This window comes from Canis aureus, chromosome 24 (genome assembly GCF_053574225.1).
Source record: "Canis aureus isolate CA01 chromosome 24, VMU_Caureus_v.1.0, whole genome shotgun sequence".
NCBI classification, from domain to species: domain Eukaryota; kingdom Metazoa; phylum Chordata; class Mammalia; order Carnivora; family Canidae; genus Canis; species Canis aureus.
In genome coordinates, this window is record NC_135634.1 from 44,639,750 (window position 1) to 44,662,035 (window position 22,286).

The 22,286-nt window shown below is 58.3% G+C and overlaps 1 protein-coding gene and 1 long non-coding RNA gene across 5 annotated transcripts; one reads left to right on the forward strand and one right to left on the reverse strand.

Moving 5' to 3' along the window:
* Positions 1 to 1,618: 1,618 nt before the first annotated feature.
* LOC144296208 (uncharacterized) lies at positions 1,619 to 14,505 on the reverse strand. Its single transcript, XR_013363365.1, has 3 exons — positions 13,681 to 14,505; positions 5,876 to 6,111; positions 1,619 to 2,228 (listed from the first exon to the last, which is right to left on the reverse strand). It is a non-coding gene; the product is annotated as an uncharacterized LOC144296208 (long non-coding RNA).
* Positions 11,224 to 16,052, forward strand: PTMA (prothymosin alpha). 4 transcript variants are annotated; one of them, XM_077869216.1, is made up of 5 exons: positions 11,224 to 11,473; positions 14,092 to 14,163; positions 14,410 to 14,506; positions 15,001 to 15,074; positions 15,326 to 16,052. In XM_077869216.1, exons 1-5 carry the CDS (start codon positions 11,429 to 11,431, stop codon positions 15,371 to 15,373), a joined length of 336 nt encoding a protein of 111 aa, XP_077725342.1. In that variant the 5' UTR covers positions 11,224 to 11,428; the 3' UTR covers positions 15,374 to 16,052. The 4 variants fall into 4 exon arrangements, with proteins under 4 accessions (XP_077725342.1, XP_077725343.1, XP_077725338.1 ...); XM_077869217.1 differs by having other exon boundaries at positions 14,413 to 14,506; XM_077869212.1 differs by lacking the exon at positions 11,224 to 11,473 and adding an exon at positions 12,567 to 13,372.
* Positions 16,053 to 22,286: the final 6,234 nt, after the last annotated feature.

The window sequence follows — 22,286 nt, forward strand, 5'->3', positions numbered from 1 at the left end:
GGCTCCCTGCATGGAGCCTGCTTCTCCCTCTGCCTATGTCTCTGCTTCTCTCTCTCTCTCTCTCTCTCTCTCTCTGTCTCTCATGAATAAATAAATAAAATCTTTTTTTAAAAAAAGAAAAATACAAATGAGAATAAAGCAAGCGCCCATGCACCTGCAGGGACTGGCTGGGTGCCCTGGTGCCTCGGCCCCTCGGTGGGAAGGAGGCTTCGGTGACCGCTGTCATCCCAGGCGCACGCCGGTGTCTGCACACTCATGAACACACACGCGTGGCCCGCATTCATGAGACACGTCGCCCGACGTGGATGCGGGTATGTGGTCACGGTCGTATTTACAGCACACGTGCACACCCAGAGTCTGGAAAGGGGCCTGTTCCAGTGAAGAGCGAAGCGGGCCCAAGGCCGGGCGTGGCCGCTGCGTGCCCGCCATGTGCCCGCCATGTGCCCGCAGGTGCCCGGCGCCGAGGTCCCCAGGCCAGCTGCCGCTCCCTCTGTGCTTCTGACTGAACACAGCTCCCTCAGCTCCCCAGAGCCCACACGTGAGCCAGCAGGGCTGGGGCTTCCTGACCCTGTTTCCGGGGTTTCAGGCTGCAACGCTTGGCTGTTTGCCAGCCTTTCCTGCTGAGCCCTCTGCCAGGCCCGGCCCCTGACCTCCAGCGGCGAGGACGCAGCAGGCAGTCCTGTCCCCTGGATGGCTTACACACGGGGTGGCCGCCCCCGCCCCCAGGTGGGGACAAGGGAGCAGGGATCAGTACCTTCAGGGCACAGCTGGGACACCTGAGACTAATACCACTACCCACACTGCCACAGTTTCTGGAAAGGCGACAATCGTGAGCTTTGTGCACTGGGAAGGGGAATCACCATCAAGTAAGAACAATACAAGTTATCAATATGTTCTAAGTCGAGGGTTGCTCTGTCATTGAGATGTGAGCAGAATGACTGCGGCCCGGTGTCCTGGAAGAGCTCCCATGCCCCCACACTCTGCAGAGTGAGTCAGCTCTCTCCACCTTGACCCCAACTCAGCTCCCACCCCTGCTGGCACATCGGGAGCTTCAGGTCCTTCGCTGGACTCAGAGAGGCTCTAAGCCCCAGAGGGTAGCTGGGGTAGTAAGAGGGTCCTCTCACATTTTATAGGGGATTTGTCAGCCCCTCGGGGTCTCGGGCTTTCCCCAGGGAGCCCGTTCAGGGAGCGAGGGGGTGCTGGGCTGGGTAGTGGCTCTTCCCTGCCTGCCTTTGGGTTCTCTGAAGGACCGGCCCAGGCCCAACCGTGGAACGTCCAGGTTGACGGTCCCAGGAGACGGGCAGGGAGGCTGCGTTCTGAGCTCCTGCAGCTCGTTTCTGGGCGTATTGGGCCACACTTCCTTAAGGCTGAGAAGCAGAGCAGCCCTTGGGGGACACATTCCTGTCACTTGAGGAGAGAGCCCAATCTCAATGACTTGGTGTAAATGCCATAAAGGGGGTCGTGGAGGGGCTGGTTTTCATTCATCCTTAAATAATTTGCTGAACTTTACCGTCTCATGGAAAGTCCCCCAAAAGACAAGAGATGGAGACAGGAAACGGAAGGTGGGGTGGAAGTGAAGTGTCAGGGAGGCGCAGAACCACCAGCCACGTTGGGGCAGGGATGCTGGGAAGTGCTGGGAAGGAGCCAGGGCTGGTGAAGGGAGGCGGGCTGGGCCGCTGGGCCAGAGCCTGACAGCCCGTCTCTACCCCATCAGCGCCCTTTGACGGCCTCCATTTCTTCTTCTGTAAAATGGGGCACCTACCTGGATGGGGGTGAGGCCCACATGGCACAACCTGTGAGAACGTGCTTTAGGTATCAAAGGGCTCCAGCTGTTTAATAAATTATCACTTTAATTAATTATTTTCAGCCTCAGTTCTAAAGTTTATTGACGTACCTAAAGGCCAATAGAAATAGAATCGCTGAAGAAGTACGGCTAAGGGAAAATATGAGGAAGCCAGGGCTGGGGTTATGTCCATCAACCTCGCGGGATGTCCTGGAACTCCGAAGTGACCTCAAGGTGGGTGCTGAGCTTCCTGCAGCCCAGAGAGGAAAATGTGATTCGGTACAAGACAAGGAGAGTCCCCAACAACAAAATGAGGGGCGCCTGGGTGGCTCAGTCACTTAAGCATCTGCCTTCAGCTCAGGTCATGATCCCAGGATCCTGGGATCGAGCCTGTTGTCCTGCTCCCTGCTCAGCGAGAGGCCTGCTCCCCCTGCTTGTGCTGTCTCTGTATGTCAAATAAATAAAACAAAATAAAATAATGACAAAATGAAGCACACTATTCAAGAGAAATCTTAGGAGGTTGTTACTGGTTCCCATTTTACAGGTGAAAAAACCGAGAATTGCTGACCTGCACTAAACGGCAGAGGTGGGGGGGAGCCCTGATCCAATGGGATCTTATCCACCCCCAGGGGGACAGGAAGGGGATACCTGGAGTTTACAGTCCTATCCATCAGGCCACACTGTCCTGCTGGTGCTAGAGGCCAGAGAGAAATTTGTCCTGTGCATCGCTATAAAGGGAACATTGTGCAGTATTGTACCTCCAGGGCTCAGTCAGGCCATGGTGAACAGCAGCCTGGAGAAATGTTCAAGACAGATGTTACCAGTTGTCTACTGATGCCATGAAAAAGCTCAGTGGAACATCCTAGGAACACTTAGTTTCTGGTAGGCTGATTTTCTGGTGGGCCCCTGGTGGCAAACAGTTGCAAAACGTCCTTCCCCTCAGGTCTCCAGGTTGCTCTGGAAAAAATCTTGCCCCACGACCAGAAATCACCAATCTGGGGAAGACTTATCTGCAATTCCTAGAGTCTGAGAGGTGCCAGCTGGGGGGACAAGGGCCTCAGTCAGTGAAAATAAACTTACGGATTGACAGAAGGGACCCCAAGATCCTGTCCCTAATGTTTAAGGAGGTGGGGTGGGCAGAGGCTGATGGCAGTGGGGTCACTTAGGACCAGTGACTTGTTCCTGCAAGTGGAGCTCTGGAGCTGGGTACCCAGTTCCAAATCCCAGCTCTGACACTTTGGGCCACACACCTGCCTGCTCTGTGCCTCAGTTTCCCCTTTCAGGAGGTGGGGATGGCAACAAGCCTCACGGGATTGAACAAGTTAATATGCCTAGAACTCAGCACCATGTCTGGCCTAGAGTTTGTCCAGGAAAGCAGGAGCTGCCACTGGTTTCCTGTGGCCGCTCTACTCTTGCACCTACAATATGCTGGGGTTGTGACTATGGTCACTTGCTGTGCTCATGATGGGACAGGTCTGTGGGGTTTCAGCCGTGCAACAGAGTGGAAGGGCACACTTGGAATGTCTCTGTTCAGCTGGGGCAAGCCAGGTTTCAGAAGAGCCCCCCTTCCCAGTGACCCTCCTGCCGCATTTTCTCCTTCATGCACTCAGCCTGGCTTGGTTTCACACTGGAGCTGCCAAGACTCTCACTCCTGCTCTCGCCCTCACATCTTACCCTGACTTCAGGCTCTTGCCGAGCCCTGCTTGCTCCAGAATGTACCCCCTGACCGCTCTGGTCTGCCCTGGTCTCTTGAGATTTGGAGTCGGGTACAGCTAGGGCCCCAGGCATTCAGTGAGAGGGAGGGTGGGTGGCATGGAGCCCTAGGAGCCAGGGCCAAGGGGGCTCTATTCCTGGCCAGGGGCCACTGTGTTGGCAAATCAGCCTCCCATTCTGGGTCCCAGTGCCTCCATCTGTAGAATGAGGCTCTTTTCCATCCTCTCCATCTGCAGGGGGTGCCTGCCATAACTGCTTGAAGTGTGTTCAATTTTTCTCTTCTCCTCTGGCACAGAGCAGGTGTCAGCATCCTGGGATGGGGGCTCAGTGGAATGTTGGGCCCGATTCCATTTGATTCAGAGCAATTGAACGGTCATTTCTTGATGAAGTATAGCCAGATAGAAAAGGCAGAGGGCCACACCGAGTGGGGGCATGACCAGACTGCCCTGCCACCAGCAGCTCACAGCACACACAGGGAGGTGAGTGCTTATGTGATTGTCCAGGTCCAGTGATTCCCCTCTCATTTTAGCCCAGATAATGGGAACAAGGTGGGAACAGTAAAAGGACTTGCTTAGAACCAGTGTCAGGCACGCCTAGGAGTGGATCCTCATGCGCCTGACTCCTCCTGGAGGCCCTGAGAAGAAGAGAGGCTGGGGCTGCAGAAAGCAAGCATGGAGAACCCCCACTGCTGCTAGGCCACAGCCTTCCATGAAGCTGAGAGCTCTGAGTAACCAGAAGCTGGGATTCTCCGTCAGGATGTTTGGCCCTCCCTGCTTTGAGGGCTGCTTCATTTCATGTAGGCTCACTTTTAAACATAAATCGTTAATTTCTAATTTCCCTTTTTATGTTTCTGCAGGTATTCAGAACACATTTTACTTTCTATCAGGAATGTCCTTGAATCCAAATTCAGCCTTTATAGTAGTGGTGACTTCTGAAAAACATTCTGGAATACATTTTATCATCCTGAAAAATCTCAATTGAGGTGAATCTCCAACAGATCACATATGGCCCAAGACTGATTACTACCAAGGTGAGAAATACTTTGGGGGCTCTCAAAACCACATCCTGGCCAAGGACTTTGCAACTCAGAGGGCTGTGGCCCTGTGAACAGCCGAGGAGCAGGGACAAGCAGCCATGCTGTTTTCACCCTGGGAGCTAGGCCATCTTCTCTCTAGCAAGTGGGAAGACTGAGATCTTGCCAGGAGCCAAGTGGACTGGTAGGTATCTGGCTGATGCTTTTGAGGTAACACTCTTAAAGTGCTTCAGTGGCAAGAGATGGCACGACCTGGCGAAAGCCGCTGAGAGCCAGTGAACAGTCGCAGTGCAAGGCCTGGCCCCAACACAGCAATTGAGAACATGCTGCAGCTGGGGAAAGTTCTGGCTGGAGTGGCTCTTGGTTCACGTGTGTGAACGCTTTCCTCTTAGGCATTCATTCATTCATTCATTCGAGAGTGTGTGAGAGTGGGGGTGGGGCAGAGCCAGAGGGAAAGAATCTTAAGCAGGCTCCATGCTTGGCATGGAGCCTAACACAGGGCTTGATCTCAGGACCCTGAGATCATGACTCCAGCTGAAATCAAGACAAATCAAGAGCCAGTTGCTTAACTGGCTGAGCCACCCAGGCGCCCCTCCTCTCAGGCTTTAAATGCATGAGGAGCTCACATTTCTCTGGAAAAGGAGTCACCGCTTTCCCTTCTCTGGGAAGGTTTGGGTTTTAAGGTAATAATGCTTCATCCTGGTTTGAGATTTTCCTACAGAATTGTCCAAGTGAGTTCCTTGATTTTCTCCCGGGAGAGTCTCAGAAAACCTCTTGGGGGAGAGAGTATTTTTGAAAGGAGCCTGAGAAATCTCCCCCTGTTCTAGAGACCCCAGCTCCCACCTGGATCTAGAAACAGATTCCCATGCTCACGACTGTCACTGCGCATGGCAGCCTTCACTGCACGTGGCAGTCGAGAGCCCTCCCCGGAGGTGCGGGAGGTCCTGATCCCAGTGCCGCCAGCTTGCTCTGTGATCTCTGCTAAGCCCCTCAATCCTTCTGCTCTGCCATGTGCAAACCAAATGCTCCCAGCGTCACCCTGGATTCTCCATGGCAAAGACGAGCAGAATCCAAGTGGGAGGCTGTTTTTCAGGACCCTTCTCAGCGGTGGTTAGAGATTTCTTCAGAAATGCCATTCTTGGGATCCCTGGGTGGCGCAGCGGTTTGGCGCCTGCCTTTGGCCCAGGGCGCGATCCTGGAGACCCAGGATCGAATCCCACGTCGGTCTCCCGGTGCATGGAGCCTGCTTCTCCCTCTGCCTATGTCTCTGCCTCTCTCTCTCTCTGTGTGACTATCATAAATAAATAAAAAAAAATTAAAAAAAAAAAAAGAAATGCCATTCTTACCAGGTTGTGAAGAAGGACTGCACCAGTGTGACACACGTGTCCCGGTGTGCCTGGGAGTTTCCTGGTTGAAGCACTGAGAGTTCCATGTCCTGGAGCAATGGGGACAGTTGGTCACCCTGTCCGTGCTCCCCTTTGGTGTGAGAGAGTGAGCAAATTCCAGCTGGTGGTGAGTCCTCCATCTCTTACACCCCCTAATTAAGCCTGGAGGTGGCTTCTCTGTCTGGGTGAAGGAAGACCTATTGGAGATTAACAGGAGAGGAAAGCAGACACTTCAAGATGTCGAAAAGCCTGCCTCTCCCCAACTTCAGGCTTACCTGGACTGGGACTTCTGCCTGGCAGGGGGCACACAGACCCTCCTCCTGTCTTACTAGGTTCCAGTCTCACTAGGTTCCCACGTGGGGCCAGGTGGCAAGAAGGGACAGGTGCGGAGATGCCCAGTTCAATGTCTCCTCCTGTCACATAGAGGCGTCTGACCTTTCCTTGGCTGCTGCACCCCCACAGGCACTGACGGGCAGGGCCACTGATGTGTGCCTCTGGCACACGTGCTCCCCCAGCCAGCACCTTCACCTGCCAGCCTGATGCTGGGCCCATGCACTCACAAACGGTAACCAGAGCTTAAGCAAAACACCACGGAGCCTGAGTTGTGCAGAGAGGGGAGCACACACACAGATGGATGTGGGGATGCAGGAGAGCGGCGCAGGGAAGGGCAGGGACAGGCAGAGGATTCCAAGAGACGCCACAGGGGGCATGTGCCCGGGAGTCCAGAACTGCCATCAGGGCACGAGCGTGCTCAGGAGGTGGCAGTGGCTGTGGACACAGCACACACCCCTCCCCCAGCCTCCTTAGCTAGTCTCCAACCAGAGCTCCAGTTTGGCATCATTTTTAGGGCAGGCCCTGAACGCCAAGAGATGTCCCCCACTCTCTTCCTGCCAGGCAGGAGCCTCTTGGGGCTGCCAGACCTGTGTAGGTACCAGGGCCCTCTGGCATAGCTCCCTGGGAGAACGGGCAGGCCCGGACGTGCTGCACAAGGGAGCAGGCGTGTGGGGGGTGGCTCTTACACAATCCCATCCGGGCTCCGCAAGGCGGGAGAGTTGAAAGGCCGCTGGCAGCTCCCCAGGCCCTTATGCCCAGGCAAGGAAACCACAGCCTGAAATGCCTGGCTTTCTGAAGGGCGGGAAGGCGGGATTTTTTTGAGGCCTGCTCCACTCAGGCTTCCTCCCAGACTCTGTCATTCCTCTGAGGCCAGAGGGGCTGCCAAGCATGTCGGGCACCGAATCAGAGGCTTCCAGAAACTCAGCTAGACTGGTGCCCTCATTTCCCACTGAATATGGGAAGAATTTGTTAAAGACAGTCTTCCTTTGCACAGAGACCTGCAAACAGTGAAACCAATCCCCTTGGGTACAGAGAGCCGCTGGAAAATGAGGTCCTGAGAACACTGATGGTGTACCTGGATGTGCCAGACGTGATTTCAAGCACTTTCTGAATATTAACCGGTTCAATTCTCACCATAACCCCAGAAGGTGGGCCCTGTCATTGTCATCTCCATTCTTTAGAGGTGGGGAGTAACTTGCCCGGGTTGCCACAGCTGGTTATGACCACACGGTCATAACCATATATGCACCCAAGCAGCTTTACCACCATTTATAGCCTTTTTGGCCTTTGGGGAATCAAGCAGAATTGTGAGACAACTAATTAGGAATATGCTGGAAATGGCTTAGGAGCAAGGGTTGCAAATCTAAGTGCCTAGAGGGCCAGGCAGGTGAAATATATAAATGTGTGACTCACACCTGGCGGGGAGAGGCCTGTGGTCCCAACTGGAGAATGTGTAGGCAACCTAGAGAAGTCCTTATACAAATTCCTTAGAACAAAACTTGCCTGGAAGCCATTTCCCACTCCCCCACCCCCACTCCTCCCACCCCACCCCATGGCTTAGAGCAGCTCTGACATAAGCCTACTGCCTCCTAACATAAGCCTACTGCCTCGGACAGGCACCAGGAAATGTGACCTAACAGGGCATGCTAGCTTGTCTGGGGGAGTTTGAAAGGACACAGAAGCAGGAAAGGACAGAGATACTTCAGTGAGTGGAAGTGACAGAGGGCAGGAAGAACAGCAAAGATGTGAGTTACCTGTCCCTGGAGGAAGGAAGCCCTTGATCGCCCAAAGAACTCTATCACTTATGAGTCCAGGGAGATCCAAGGAAGCCACTTCTGCTCCAGGACTCATCTAACAAGACAGACTCCTCCATTTTAGGATTTTTACCCGAGGATAGCCAAGGTGGCTCAGCGGTTTGGCATCACCTTTGGCCCAGGGTGTGATCCTGGAGACCCGGGATCGAGTTCCATGTCAGGCTCCCTGCAGGGAACCTGCTTCTCCCTCTGCCTGTGTCTCTGCCTCTCTCTGTTTCTCATGAATAAATAAAAAATCTTAAAAAAAAAAAAAAAAGGATTTTCACCCCGGTCTGGTCACTGATTCATTTGGTCACTTGCTATAACCCCTTGGTCTGCTTTTTTGATTTGTTACAAGTAAAGTGATAGCATATTAGAGGTTGAAGGTACAAATTTGCTGATTTTCAATTGGTTTTGACCTACAAAAACATCAGTTTCATAGGATTCAACCCTATAATTGTCCTGTCTACCTTGCAAGGTGCAGAGGATAAATGAAAATGTTTGAAGCATGAGCCGAAGATTCACTGCTATGTACACAGCAGGCACCCTGTGAGTGCTTGGTGGATGTAAATACCGGTTCCAGAACCAGGTGGGCATGAACCCTCCTTACCGCTTCTAGCAAAGCCAACTGCCTGGGGACAGGGTCAGGCAAAGCAGTTCTTCGAGGGAAATTCACACACATTCGGCTCTTTCCAGATGTTTGCGCCAGTGCATTCCATTCCCTCCCCCCGCCCAGAATCCAGAAGTCATGTCCAGTTTTCAGCTTGGACACAGAGACAACTGCCCAAAGCCACCATCCAGGGAGGGAAGAAGCCTCAATCGCTTAGATGTGGCATAGACTAAGTTAGTTCTCCAAGCATCCGGCTTTTGTGGACCGAACAGTCCCTTCTAGGGTAACCAGAGCTTAATGGATGCACCGCAGGTAGAAGGCGCTGTCCCGCCTCATCTACGTGGCGTCGCCGCACAAGCCCTCCTCTTCTCCGAGGCTGTGGCACAAAGGAGGGGGTCGCAGCGACAGCGGCCAAAGAGCCCTTTCCTCCTCTGGGGCGAAGGGCGGCCCCAGGTCTGAGCGCAGTAAACGCAACTGGCCCGGGGGCGGGGGGGGGAACAAAGAGTTGGGACGCGTGGTCCTCGGGGACACCATCGTGAGCCCCTTGGGTTGGAGCGCGCCCACCTGCGGGGAAAATCCCCCTTCCAGCCATTGGGGTGCCGGGGGTGGGAGGTGGGGGGCAGGACTGAGGCCCGCGGGCGCCCCCTCCGCTGCCGCGCACCCGGGACGGGATGGCGACCGCCAAGCAACAGGAGGCGGCGCGGCTGTCCCGCCCTGTCCAACACCTGTCCTGCGTTCCTCCCGGCCAAAGGACAGGGAGCCCGGGCTTCTCTCTGCCCCGCGCACAGGCCGCCAGGTGTGAACCAGGATGCGGGCCTGACGCGTGCGGCACCGGGGACGTGGGGCGGGGGGCCCAGCCCCGGGTGGCGCCCCGGCGCGCCGCGCCTCCTGCAGGCCGGGCAGCGGAGCCGGGCCCGAGGCGGCGGCCGGGCGGCTGCGTGGGCAGCTCAGCGCAGGGGTCTCGCGGTGGAACGGGGTCAGCGAGCCCCTGGCCTAGGAGAACCGAGAGGGGCGCCTCAGGCTCTCCGGCCGTTCCTCGCTTGAAGCTCTACGGGACTTGGCATCCGTCCCTCCTCCGCGACTTCAGACTCCGGGTTTTCTCCATTCCCAGATCCGCGGCCCCAAGAGACAGACAGCGGAACCCGCCAATGGCGGGGCGCAAAGCGTCAACTTTGTGTTCGCCCGCCACTCTCCGCCAGTGTGCGCCCGTTTCTCCGGAGTCCCGCCTTCCGTGTCGGGCGCCCCCTTCTGGCAACACACGGATGAACCTTATCTGTCGCCATGTTGAGTGCGGCAGTTATTTTTTTTCTGGAACACTTTCCCACCTGTTCTAGTCTTTCTTCCCACACAACTGGTTTCGCAGCCCGACAGTCAGTTGCGGTGGCGGTGAGGAGGGTGTGATCTGCGGTTTCCGGCTCGTTTGCGTGATCGGGGCGCCACGTCACGCCACGCTTGCCGAGCCCAGCGCCATCTTGAGTGTGGCGCCTTGATGGTTCCCTTCTCAGGGCTCCGCGTGGTTCCCTAAATGGCGCCCCAAACTTCAAGGAGTCCCCAAGGACTAGAGCAACCGGTCTAAGGGGCGAGTGTTTGCCCCGGCAAACTCTCAGGGTGTAAGTTCATACGCCCCTCGCAGCGCCTGAAGTGCGGAGAGCGGGCCGGCTCGATGGCCGGGCCCGTTAGGAGGCTCCCCGAGGCTGGCGCGACGGCAGTGACCGCTCGGGGCAGGCGCAGTCCAGGGCGCTGGAGTGCGGGGCCGGCTGTGTGGTGCGACGCCCGTGGGCTGCCCTGCTCGAAGGCAGGAGCCCGCCCCGGCCCGCGAGTCCCCTCGAAGCATGAATTCCACCCAGGGCGTGTGTGTGCGTGTGCCTGGCACGGAGCCCACTCGGCGGCTGGCTCAGGCGGCCAATGCGGGGGGCGGGCAGCGGGGCCACCTCTTCGAAGACCCGGGGCGCCTGGGGCCGGGCAGAGGGCGTGGAGGAGGTAGAGACGGGGCGGCCCAGGAGCGCGGCTCTCGGCCACGAGCCCTCGCGGCTCGACGCAGGGCTCCTACCCCCTCGCCCTGGGGCGATTCTCGGTCGAAGGTGCCCCGGCGCGGGGGGCGGGCACCTCCCCGGGCACCGCACAGGGCGCCGCCCCGGGCGAGCGCGGCCCAGCACCCGGCCTTCCCCTCCCCCTCGCTGGCAGCCGTCGTGCGCGCCGGCCGCCGCCTCCTCTTCCCTCCCCCTCCTTCCGAGCAGCCGTGGGGAGGGGAGGAGGGGGGCTGGGCGGGCGGCTTTGCCGCGCTTTGGCTTTCTGCGTCAGCAGCCCCAGCAAAACAGCGGCGGGAGCGCGCGCCCCGAGCGCGCTCGTGCGCCCTCCCCCCGCGGCGCCGGCGCCGCCGAGACCCGGCAAACTAAGGCCCTGAATGACAGTGCGGCCGGCGACTGCGCAGCGCGGGACGCACCAAGGCACTGCCGCTTTAAGCACGCTTGCCCATTGTTCGGAATCGAGCCAATGAGAGAGCGCCCGCTCCCTGCGCTCAGCCAATAGCATCCGGGCAGAGGAGGCCGAGGGCCGCCCACTAATCTATATTAAAGGTTCTGGCGCCGCGTGAGTTCCCCACTGGCTGCTCTGAAAAGCCATCTTTGCATTGTTCCTGTGTCCGGCTCCCCGTTCGCCGCAACCACCTCCGCCGCGCGCCTCCTCCGCCTCCGCGGACTCCGGCAGCTCCCTCGCCAGAGTCCTCGAACTCTTGCTCTCTTTTTAATCCGCTGCATCGGATCACCGGCGTGCCCCATCATGTCAGACGCGGCCGTGGACACCAGCTCCGAGATCACCACCAAGGTGAGGCTGGACGCCGCCCGCCCCTTCGGGCTCCGCGCGCTGCTGCCGCCGGAGCGGTGTTTGGCGCGCGCGGCCGCCGGGCTGCCCCGAACCCGGTTTCGCTTTCTCCGGCGGAGGGACCTCTCGCCCCCGGCCTAGGCCCCCGGGCAGCCCACTCTTTTGTGTGCGGGGGGGGGGGCGGGAAGCACCGCGGCAGACGCGATGCCCGTCGGGGAGTGGGCCGGGCGCCCTCGGGGCTCCGGGAGGCGGGCGCGGGGGTTCAGCGACTCGGGTGGCGGGTGCTCCACGGTTCCTGAAACTTGTTTGTGACTCGTCTGGAAGGTGGCGGGAGACGAGGGGCCGGGCAGGGGGGTCGTCAGCCCGCAGGGCGCACGGAAATAACTTTGAAACTCGAGCGCGTTTGGAATCGGAAGTGCCGGTGGCGGGGGGGGGGGCGCGTGCGGGCGCGGGCCGGCTGCGGGAAGTGGCGGCTCCGCAACGAGCGCCCGCCGGCGGCGCTGCTCTTTGTTCGGAGCCCGGCCGCCTCGTTTCGCGCCTTGCGGTCGGTCCGAGGTGGTTTATGTGGCCCGCGGTCCGCCAAGGCGGCGTGGGGCAGCGGGTCGGCCGACCGCGACGTCGATTGTCTGCGCGGAGGTGTGAAGGTCTCCTCCGCCCTGGGTGCCCGCAGGGAGGGCGGGGGTAGGCGTCCTCCGGGAGGAGTGCGCCCGGGAGCAGCCGCCCAGCTCCAATAATTCGCCAGCGGTGCCGGGCTTGGCTGTGGAGGAGGCGAGCCCACGCGCCTTTGGGGAGGAAACGGAAAGTGAAGGAACGGCGCGCCGGGGCGACGATGGGCGCCCCCCGCGGCTGCCCGGGAGCACCGTGTGCGCGGCCGCCCCGGAGCCGACGCGGACGAACAAAAGCTGTGGCCGGGGCTGGCCGGCGGCGGGGTCGCGCCGGGCGCCGGGGCTTGTCGGGGCCTGACGCTTCCGAGCTCCCTGCCCTCGGTCTTGAGGTCCTGCGCGTTTGGCGCAGCTCCGGGTCTGCGCGCCGGGTCGTTCCGGCGGCCCGCGCGGGGAGCGTCTCCGTCTCCGCCCTCGGCGGGAGCGCGGCACCCTGAGGCAGATCGGTTTTTTTCACCTAAGGTTCTGGTCCGTGCCCCTGTGGGTCCGGGCGGGAGTCACCTTGGCGTCTCCTTAACCTCTATGCCCGTGGCGTCACCTCTGGCTTTCTCCCAGGGGTGACTCCCCCGGCGGAGCGGAGCTTGCGCCCGGGATCTCCGCAAGGGCTCCAGCCGGCCGCCTCCGGGCGCAGCCCGAGAACTAGTTGGGTGGGGGGAGGGTCGGCCCTTGCCGGCGCGGACGTTCGATTCCCTGCAAGGTGCTTTCCCGCCGGGAGCAATAAATAGCCCCGTGGACCGCGCGTCCCCGACGGCCTCGGGCTGCGGGACTGCAAAAGCCCCGCGGACTTCGGGGCGGCCTCCCGCGGGACTTTGCCCGCCAAATGCAGAGAGAGGGGCCCGCGCGTGGAGGCCTGCGGTGGAAGCGTCGAGAGGCCCGGAAAGGCTGGCGCGCAGGTCGCGCGGCGGCCGGGCCCGCGCAGCCCGCAGGCTCCGGGTCTCCAGGGTCAGGGGCGCACTCGGCGGCCCCGGGCCACGTGCTCCGCGCGCGCGGTGCGTGCCGAGGCCCGCGCGCAAAGCCCGCCGGGCGGGGGCTGCGCGCCTGCGCGCCGCGTTCTCCCCGCCCCCACCCGCTCCCCGGGGCTTCGGCCGCCAGGGGGCGGGAGCGGGCGGCGCCGGGGTTCGCGGCCCGCCGGCCGGTGGTAATGGGGTCGACAGGTGCCCCGGGGCCGCTCGCTGGACGGAGGCCGAGCTGCGCCCGGCCCGGCGCCTGTTTGTGTTGGCGGCTGGATCGGCAGGGCCAGGTGGAAAAAGTTACTGGGCTTCGGGCGCCAGCGGCCTCTGGGAAGCCGGCGGCGTCCGCCCCTCGAGGTGCGCCGTGACGAGCGGGCGGCCGGCGGCGACCAAGAGCTCCGGGGGCCGCTGTGCAGCCAGGGCGTTGGTGCGCTCGGGGCTTCCAGAGACCTGCGCCCAAGGCCTGCCGGGGAGCTGCCGGGGAGCTGCCGGCCCGCCTGTGAGGACTCCCCCGCCCCTTCCCGGGCCGGCCGCCCACGGGCTTCTCCCGCAGCGCCCCGGCCCTCCCTCCATTAGCTTATTTATTTATGGCACATACCTGCTGTCTTCCAAGGAGGATGTGTGAGGCGGAGCTCTCTGGTTGGAAACCAGTCTGCGAAGGGAGTGCGAGTGGAGTGTTCCCGGGCTCGTCTGCCCGGCCAGACGGGTTTATGGCTGCGGTGCCACATGGCTCTTCCCTGTCTGCAGATGCAGGAGTAGGGGCAGTGGGAGCAACTGCAGAGGGTTCTTTTTTTGTTGTTGTTTTTTGGTGTTTCTTCAGAGTTGAGAAATTGGAAACTCTGACCACAAACTGGGTATCCTGTGGCTCCCCCTTCCTGTATTTCCAAGCGTAACACGGGGCTGTTAGGACATCAGATCAGTGCGACATTGATGCCCTTTTGAGTCCTGGGCCTCTTTACCAGCTCAGGGGTTCTCCAAAGACTTACTGGTTCCCTCTTAATTTTTGAAGGACTTAAAGGAGAAGAAGGAAGTTGTGGAGGAGGCAGAGAATGGAAGAGACGCGCCTGCTAATGGGAACGCTGTGAGTGTCTGTCTTGCCCGTGCTGCCCTAGCTGCTCCTGGCTGGAAGTGCTCTCCAGCTTGGGCTTAGTCTGGGGCGAGCGAGGAGGTTGTCCTTGGGTAGTTCCTGTATCGCGGTCTTCTGCTGGAACGTTAGGAAGAGGAGTTAAGGTCTTGTGCCTGGTCTGGGGCCCTGGGTGCATTGGGTGGGGCCTGGGGGAAGGGGTGGTGATCTGTTATTAACAACCTGGTATGTTTTTCTGTCGAGGAGAATGAGGAAAATGGGGAGCAGGAGGCTGACAATGAGGTAGATGAAGAAGAGGAGGAAGGCGGGGAGGAAGAAGAGGAGGAGGAGGAAGGTGATGGTGAGTAGCCTTGTTTGTCTCCCTTTTTAGGGGGTGCTTTTCCCTGGACTTGTCGAGCAAAGGGGCAGGAATTGAGAATTCCTGGGGTGCAGATGGGTTGGACCACCTGCAGCTGGGTTTGTACAGCGCAGTTGGACTATGGTTTTAGGCTAGTGAAGCTGTGCCCACATACCCACACTCCCACCAGGTGACCCACGTGCTGATTTGTTATTCTGTCCTGTTTGGGGGCAGCTGCTTGGGTCCTCTTTCCTCTTAAAGACCAGTGCCTACATGGGTGGCGCGGTACCCTGAATGCCTGGTTTGTCAGGCGGCAGAGATAAGGAATACTCCTCTTCCTTGGCGAATCTGTTACTGGGAGGTCTTCTGAGGAGCTGCAGTGTTGTCATGTCCCCACCCCACCCAAGTTTGGGCTGTCACTGGGCGGGTAGAGTACCAGGATTCTTCTGGTTGGTTGAGAAAGGAAGTGTGGTTTACTCTGGGGTTTGGTTCTACAGGAGAGGAAGAGGATGGAGATGAAGATGAGGAGGCCGAGGCAGCTACGGGCAAACGGGCAGCTGAAGACGATGAGGTGGGTTCTGGCTTGGGTGGTTGTCAGGATCTGAGGCACTATATATAGCCAGAGGGGCTGATTCGGACTTGGGTGGTGTGGTCCCAAAAGGCTCCCTTATCTTGAGCAGGAACAGGAAAGAACTCTAGGCCTGGCTTTTCCAGAGCTCTGGAAGCTTCTGGAGTGGCAAGTGCTTGGTCCTGGTCTCTCCCCATAGGAGTTGGGGTGGGTCCAATGGGCTGCAGGGGCCTTGACCTCCTTTCTCTGTGCAGGATGACGACGTCGACACCAAGAAGCAGAAGACTGATGAGGATGACTAGACAGCAAAAAAAAAGGAAAAGTTAAACTTAACAAAAAAAAGGCCACCGTGACCTATTCACCCTCCACTTCCCGTCTCAGAATCTAAACGTGGTCACCTTCGAGTAGAGAGTCCCGCCCGCCTGCCCAACGCGGGCAGCGCCACCCGCAGATGACACACGCTCTCCGCCACCCAACCAAAACCACAACGTGAATTTGCAACAGGGGAGGAAAAAAGAACCAAAACTTCCAAGGCCCTGCTTTTTTTCTTAAAAGTACTTTAAAAAGGAAAATTTGTTTGTATTTTTTATTTACATTTTATATTTTTGTACATATTGTTAGGGGTCAGCCATTTTTAATGATCTCGGATGACCAAACCAGCCTTCGGAGCGTTCTCTGTCCTACTTCTGACTTTACTTGTGGTGTGACCATGTTCATTATAATCTCAAAGGAGAAAAAAAACCTTGTAAAAAAAGCAAAAACAACAACAAAAAAACAATCTTATTCCGAGCATTCCAGTAACTTTTTTTGTGTATGTACTTAGCTGTACTATAAGTAGTTGGTTTGTATGAGATGGTTAAAAAGGCCAAAGATAAAAGGTTTCTTTTTTTCCTTTTTTGTCTATGAAGTTGCTGTTTATTTTTTTTGGCCTGTTTGATGTATGTGTGAAACAATGTTGTCCAACAATAAACCGGAATTTTATTTTGCTGAGTTGTTCTAACAAAGCTGTCTCAAGCCTGGTTTTTCGGTGTTTCAGTTTGGACTTTTCTGGGGAGAGAGGCAAGGATGGGAGGGGGAGGATTGGGAGGATCTTGAGCTGGAACACAGCTGTATTTCCTGGGGATAGTGGGCTGAAGACCCAAGTTGGCAAGGAGGATGGGGTATGCCGTTTGGGCAGCTAGGTGGGTGGCCATGGTGGTCAAGGGCTGAGCTGCAGCCGGTCACCAAGACCTGGCGGGAGGGCGCTGGCCTTAGGGCTTGTGAAGGGGATGCTGCTTGTCTGGGTTGGTCTACCGAATGTACCAAGAGCCTTTACCCAGGACCACACCAATGGATACCATGTGGGCCAGGGTGCCCTGGAAGGCAAAGTCCGTGTCCTCGGGCCCTCCAGATGGACAGGCTACATGTGGCACTGCAGTCTTGGAGGCCCTGGGGTTGGGGTAGCATGGGCCAAGACCTCAGACAAGCACCCCACAGTGGGACAACCAGTAACTTGGCCTTTTCCATTGAGGCCTCACCCAGTTAGCTTGGTGACTGTGGCTCCCCCTGGTGGTGGCAGGTGGCAGGTGCCACCTTGTCCCTTTGGACTTCTAGTGGCACTAACTGCAGCCCTGGAGAAAGGTAGGACCTTGGTTAGGCACGCGGCCAGCCTTCCGCTTGAGCACAGTTGGAGATGGTGGGTGGGCTCTTCGGATTTTCAGACATAGAGTTGGGAGCAGTGAGCAGCGAGTCAAAAATTTCACAAGTGAGGGTGAGCAGAAGCTCAAGCCCTCGGGAAAGCAAGCTGTCAGCCCACTAAGCCTGTGTTTTGTCAGCTGGCCTGGGGCCTGCAGATGCACTTCACAAGCAGAAGCCCCCTGCAAGTGTCCAGTGTGCCCCCGAGTCAGGTGGTACCCATTCTCTAGGAGGTCAGCGAGGGATGACCTAGCTGTTGGTGCTGGGGAGGGGCCCTGGCTAACAGGCTGCAGGGCCCACTTCCAGGGGCAATCTGTTCACTGAGCACAGAACAGTATGGGTCCTGCTCCCACCTCTGCCACCAGCTGGGCGATCCTAGGCTGCCTTTGTCCCTCCTGATTGCAGTCTTTTTTTTTTTTTAATATTTATTTATTGAGAGAGCACAAGCATGGGGAGAAGTGGAGGAAGAGGGAGAAGCAGACTGCTGAGCAGGGAGCCAGACATGGGGCTCGATCCCAGGGCCCCTGGATCATGACCTGAGCCAAAGGCAGATGCTCAACCAACTGAGCTACTCAGGTGCCCCTGATTGCAGTCTTTAAAAAAAAAGATTTTTTTTTTAAAGACTTACTTGAGAGCACAAGTGGGGGGAGCAGCAGGGAGAGGGAGAAGCAGGCTCCTGGCTGAACAGGGACCCCACTGGGTGGCTCGGTCCCAGGACCCTGAGACCATTACCTGAGCCGAAGGCAGATGCTTCACTGACTGAGCCACCCAGGCCCCCCTGTTTGTTTTGGGAAGAGGGAGAGAGAATCTCCAGCAGACTCCCTGCTGTGCAGGGGACTCAATCCATCCTGTGTCCCTGAGATGATGACCCGAGCCACCAAGAGTCAGACGCTGAACCGACTGAGCCATCCGGGTGCCCCCTGAGTGCAGTCTTAAAGATACCTTTCTTGGGACGCCTGGGTGGCTCAGTGGTTAAGCATCCGGCTTTGGCTCAGGTCGTGATCCTGGAGTCCTGGGATTGAGTCCCACATCTGGCTCCCTTCATGGAGCCTGATTCTCCCTCTGCCTATGTCTCTGCCTCTCTCTCTCTGTGTCTCTCATGAATAAATAAAAAATCTTAAAAAAAAAAAAAAAGATACCTTTCTTTTAAGAGTCCAAGTGAGACACTCAGGGCTGCAAGGGAAAGGGGGGTTGGTCTGAACTGGGGGGCACAGAACCCTCCTCAGGAAGGACACCTCTCAGGCTGGAGCGCCCAAGGCAGGAGTGGCTGTGGGCAGAGGACCAGGTGGGCACAGAAGCCAGGCACCCTCCCTATGCCCTCCTGCCCCCCAGCACTCTGGCCATGTGGCACTTCTTGCCTCACATTTGAGCTGACTCACTGTTTTATACAATAGAAGAACCCTGGGACCCCAGGACCTGCTGACATCTGCCCCCCATTGCCCTCCTGTCTTCCTCTACCCTCCCCCCCTCCCAGGCCTCCACTTTCTTCATTAGGGAGCCTTCAAGACACCTACGGGCAGCAGGGAGTGGGAGGATGGCACTGCTGAGGTACCATCCACAACTCCTTAAGGACGATCTATGGATAAGGGGACCCTGAGCACAAAGACAGGGGGACCTAAAAAAAAAAAAAAAAAAGACAGGGGGACCTGATAGCAGGGAGGGCTTCCCTGGGGAGGTGGCATGGAAGCTGAGACTGGAAGGGCCAGGAGGATGAAAGAGGAGATGGGGGACAGGTTGGGGGGCCAGAGCACCGTGCATGGGCAGGCCCTGGTGCAGGAGAGTGCTAAGGGTGCACAGGCAAAGAGGGCAGGCAGTCTGTGGACCAGGTACTGAGGTAGGATTTGGGAAAGCCGTGGAATGGTTTTCAGGCAGGAACCACCCCCCCACCCCGCCCCACGCCCAGGGAAAGCATTGAAGGGACATCTGCAGAGGCAGGGGACCTGGATTAAGCAGAAGGGCCAGGTGGAAGAGAAGTAGGTGCCCTGAAGATATCACATGGGCTGAGTCGGTTAAGCGTCTGCCTTCAGCTCGGGTCATGGTCTCAGGGTCCTGGGATGGAGCCCCACTCAGCAGGGAGTCTGCTTCTCCCTCTCTCCTCCCCCTGCTCATCTCTCCCAAATAAAGTTAAAAAAAAAAAAAAAAGACATCACATGGGGTAAAGTGTCAAGACTCAGAGATAGAAGGGGTGTTGGAGGCCAGGCTCTCCGGCTCTGGCCTGAGGCCCGGCGCAGGGAGGAGCCCTTTACCAGCAAGGGGCTGGAGACAAGGCTTAAAGCGCGTGGGGATCTTACCGTGGTGGAGGGCGACTGTCGGAGGCTGGTGGGTGCGCAGGTCCGGAAGGCAGGAGAGAAGCCTGGGTTGGGCCAGAAAAACGGAGGCTGAGCTATGAACAAGCTAAGCCAGGACAAGGGCCTAGCAAGAAGAGACAAGGCTGAGGTCACACCAGGGAGTGGAGGCTCCGAGCCCACGGCCACCTCTCCCTTCATCCTGTGCCCAGCCGCGTTAGCCTCCTTGTGTCCACAGCAAGCTCGGTCCTCCCCCAGGGCCTTTGCACTTGCTGTTCCTGCCCCAGGATTATCTAATTCCCAGACTTCTCCTAACTTGATCCATTTAGCACCATCTCAGCGCCAGGGATTATCTCCCCAGAGAGGCCCCCCCTGACCCCAACCTGAAGACAGCCCTCCCCGCTACTGCCCCTCAGCCACACAGCAGTTCTCACAAAGTGAGCTTCGACATTTACTGGTTTGTGTGCTTTTTGGCTGTCCCCCACGTCTTTTTTTTTTTTTTTTTTAAAGATTTTACTTAGTTATTCATGAGAGACACACACAGAGAGGGGCAGAGAAGACACAGGCAGAGGGAGAAGCAGGCCCCATGCAGGGAGCCCGACGTGGGACTCGATCCCAGGTCTCCAGGATCACGCCCTGGGCTGAAGGCGGCGCTAAACCGCTGAGCCACCCGGGCTGCCCTCCCCCACGTCTTATTCAGCACGTTTCCCTGCTCACAGTATTCTATCCATTCTGTTCATTCGTTCGTTCATTCATTCATTCATTCATTCATCCGCATATGTGCTGAATGCTTTCACTGTGCCAGACTCCGTTCTAGGCTCCAGAGATACAGAAAGGAGCACGAGAGAGAAGCTCCTTCCTCTGGACACCACAGGATACCTCTTGGTGGTGCACGGCATTCCACACCCTTGTCTCCCCCACCCACATTTGTGGTTTCCACAGGGTTCTGCATTTTTTTTGGGCGGGGAGGGAGCTTGCCCTTCACAGGAGTGGGAGCCTGTGGAGTGAGGAAAGTGTGGAGGGTCCTCACTGGGCGCTCAAGTGCCAGGCTGCCTGTCACCCACTGAGTTGTACCCAAACTGGTGCCACGGTCAGGGTCAGATCAAGGCTTTGGCTGGAGCGAACTTAGGGCCCTGTGGGCCCACCTCATGTGACTCGCGCGGCTGGGCTGTTGGCCTCTTGAGACAAGACTGGCCAGCGGCTCGCTGCTCTGCGTCCCAGGGCAGCTCAGTACTGCTCACGCTCCCAAGGCCCGGAGCCCAGGGCAGGCGGTCTCGAACCCAGGGAGCAAGAAGACCACACAGCAGGCAACACACGGAGCTGGCATCAGGCTCCCAGGCTCCCTCAGGCTGCAGCCCTGCTCAGAAGGAACTACTACCCTCTAAACTTCTAGAAAGGAGGTGTCATCCAGACAGACATGACAGCCATGTCATTTGGGAGCAAGTAACTGAACTTTGCTGGGCCTCAATCTCCTCCTGTGCGCAATGGGAACAAGAGTGCGAGGCATGGGGCGCCTGGGTGGCTGAGGCGGCCAAGAGTCGGCCTTCAGCTCAGGTCATGACCCCAGGGTCCTGGGGTCGAGTTCCGCATCGGGCTCCCTGCTCAGCGCAGAGCCTGCTTCTCCCTCTCCCTCTGCTGCTCCCCCTGCCTGTGCTCTCTCTCTCTCTCTCTGTGTCAAATAAATAAATAAAATATTAAAAAAAGAAAAGAAAAGGATGTGGGTCATGAGTTAGGCCCAGGGCTGCCTTAGTGCCCCCGTCTGCCCCCCGCTCCCTGCATCCTCCGTCCCAGCCGCCTAGCCTCGCCGCTCAGCCTCGCCCCACCAAAGGCTGCCTTCGGAAGAGCCCGCTTTCCTCTAGCCCCGAGCCCAGCACCCGCTTACCACCGCCTGGGGCCTGGGACCTGTTCTCCGGCCCGGCCCGGGACACATCCTCGGCCGCCCTGAGTCTCTGGAAGGGCAAGGGCAGGGCGGCCCCTACGGCCCACATTGGGAGATTTGCGGGGGACGGGCTCCCCCTGGTGGGCGTAGAGGAACTGCAGGGGCTCTGCGGGGCTTGGTCAGTCCAGGAAAGAGCCCCGCGGGGGGCCCAGCCCCAGGGGACGCAGCCTCAGCCACCCCTACCCCGACAAAAAGTCCTTCCCCCGCCCACTGTTTCTGGAGCCCCAGTCAGACATGAGGGTCAGGGGCCATCGTCCAAGCCTTCCCTCTGGGCGGCTGATCTGGTCCTTCTTTTCCTCAAGGCCTGGGGTCCTCTCCAGAGCGGGGAGCTGAGGCCAGGGTCGTTCCTCCTGAGGCTCAGGTCTATCTTGGGTTTGGCCACCTGGGCTCCCTCTTGCTTAACCCATTCAAATGCTTGGTGTGCACGGCACCTTCCTAGGGCAGGCCCAGCTCTTGGTCCTCTCTGTGGGCTACTCACAGTGACTGCTGACCCAAGTCACTGGTCCAGGGGCCTCAGGGGCATGGAATGGGGGGGCAGGAGTTCGGAGGCCCCCCCTCCCCCCGCTGCTCTTCCTGGCACTCTCCGAGCTGCCCATCAGGCTACCCTGGGCCCGAGTGCCAGCGTCTGGTGCCACCCCTCCCCGGCAGCTCTTGCTGGCCTAGGGGTCCCAAGACCTAGATCCCCAATGCCCAGCCTTCTTCAGCCCTGCCTCCTGTGTGGCCTCCTCTGTCCTGGATACAGGCCAACCCTGCCTGAGTCAGGCTCTGGCTACTTCCTGGTCCCTGCTTCCTGGGGACAGAAACCCTGGTCCCAGCTTTACTTGGGGTGGCCCAATTTTGTAGGGGGCTGCTTGTCAACCCCTAGCTCCAAGCCCTTGAAGGCAGGGTAAGCCAGCCAGGGAAGGGGCCAGGGCTCTCCTCAGGCCTTGCTCTCTAGAGACCTCAGACTCCACTCACGGGGTCCACTCTGAGTTCAGAGAGGTGATGAAAGCTCAAATTAGGAAACACAGCTGAGACGTCCTAAGGCTGCCTGCGCCGCTGACCGCATATACTAGGGGAATGATACACACATTATTTACGGAGAAGGCCTAGCAGCCTGCGACTGGCGTGGATTCTGTGAGCTCCTAGGCATAGCCAAGGGACCCGGCTTGGAGGGTATCTGTCGTCATGAGCTCTCCGTCAGTGCTGCTGCCCGTAGCAACAAGAGGTGCCAGGTGGTCACTTGAGACAACCTCATTTCACATGCATCCGAGCTGGGGCCAGCTGTGAGGCTCTTGGCAGGGAGCAGATCTCTCGCAGGAAGGAGCTGCAGGTGAG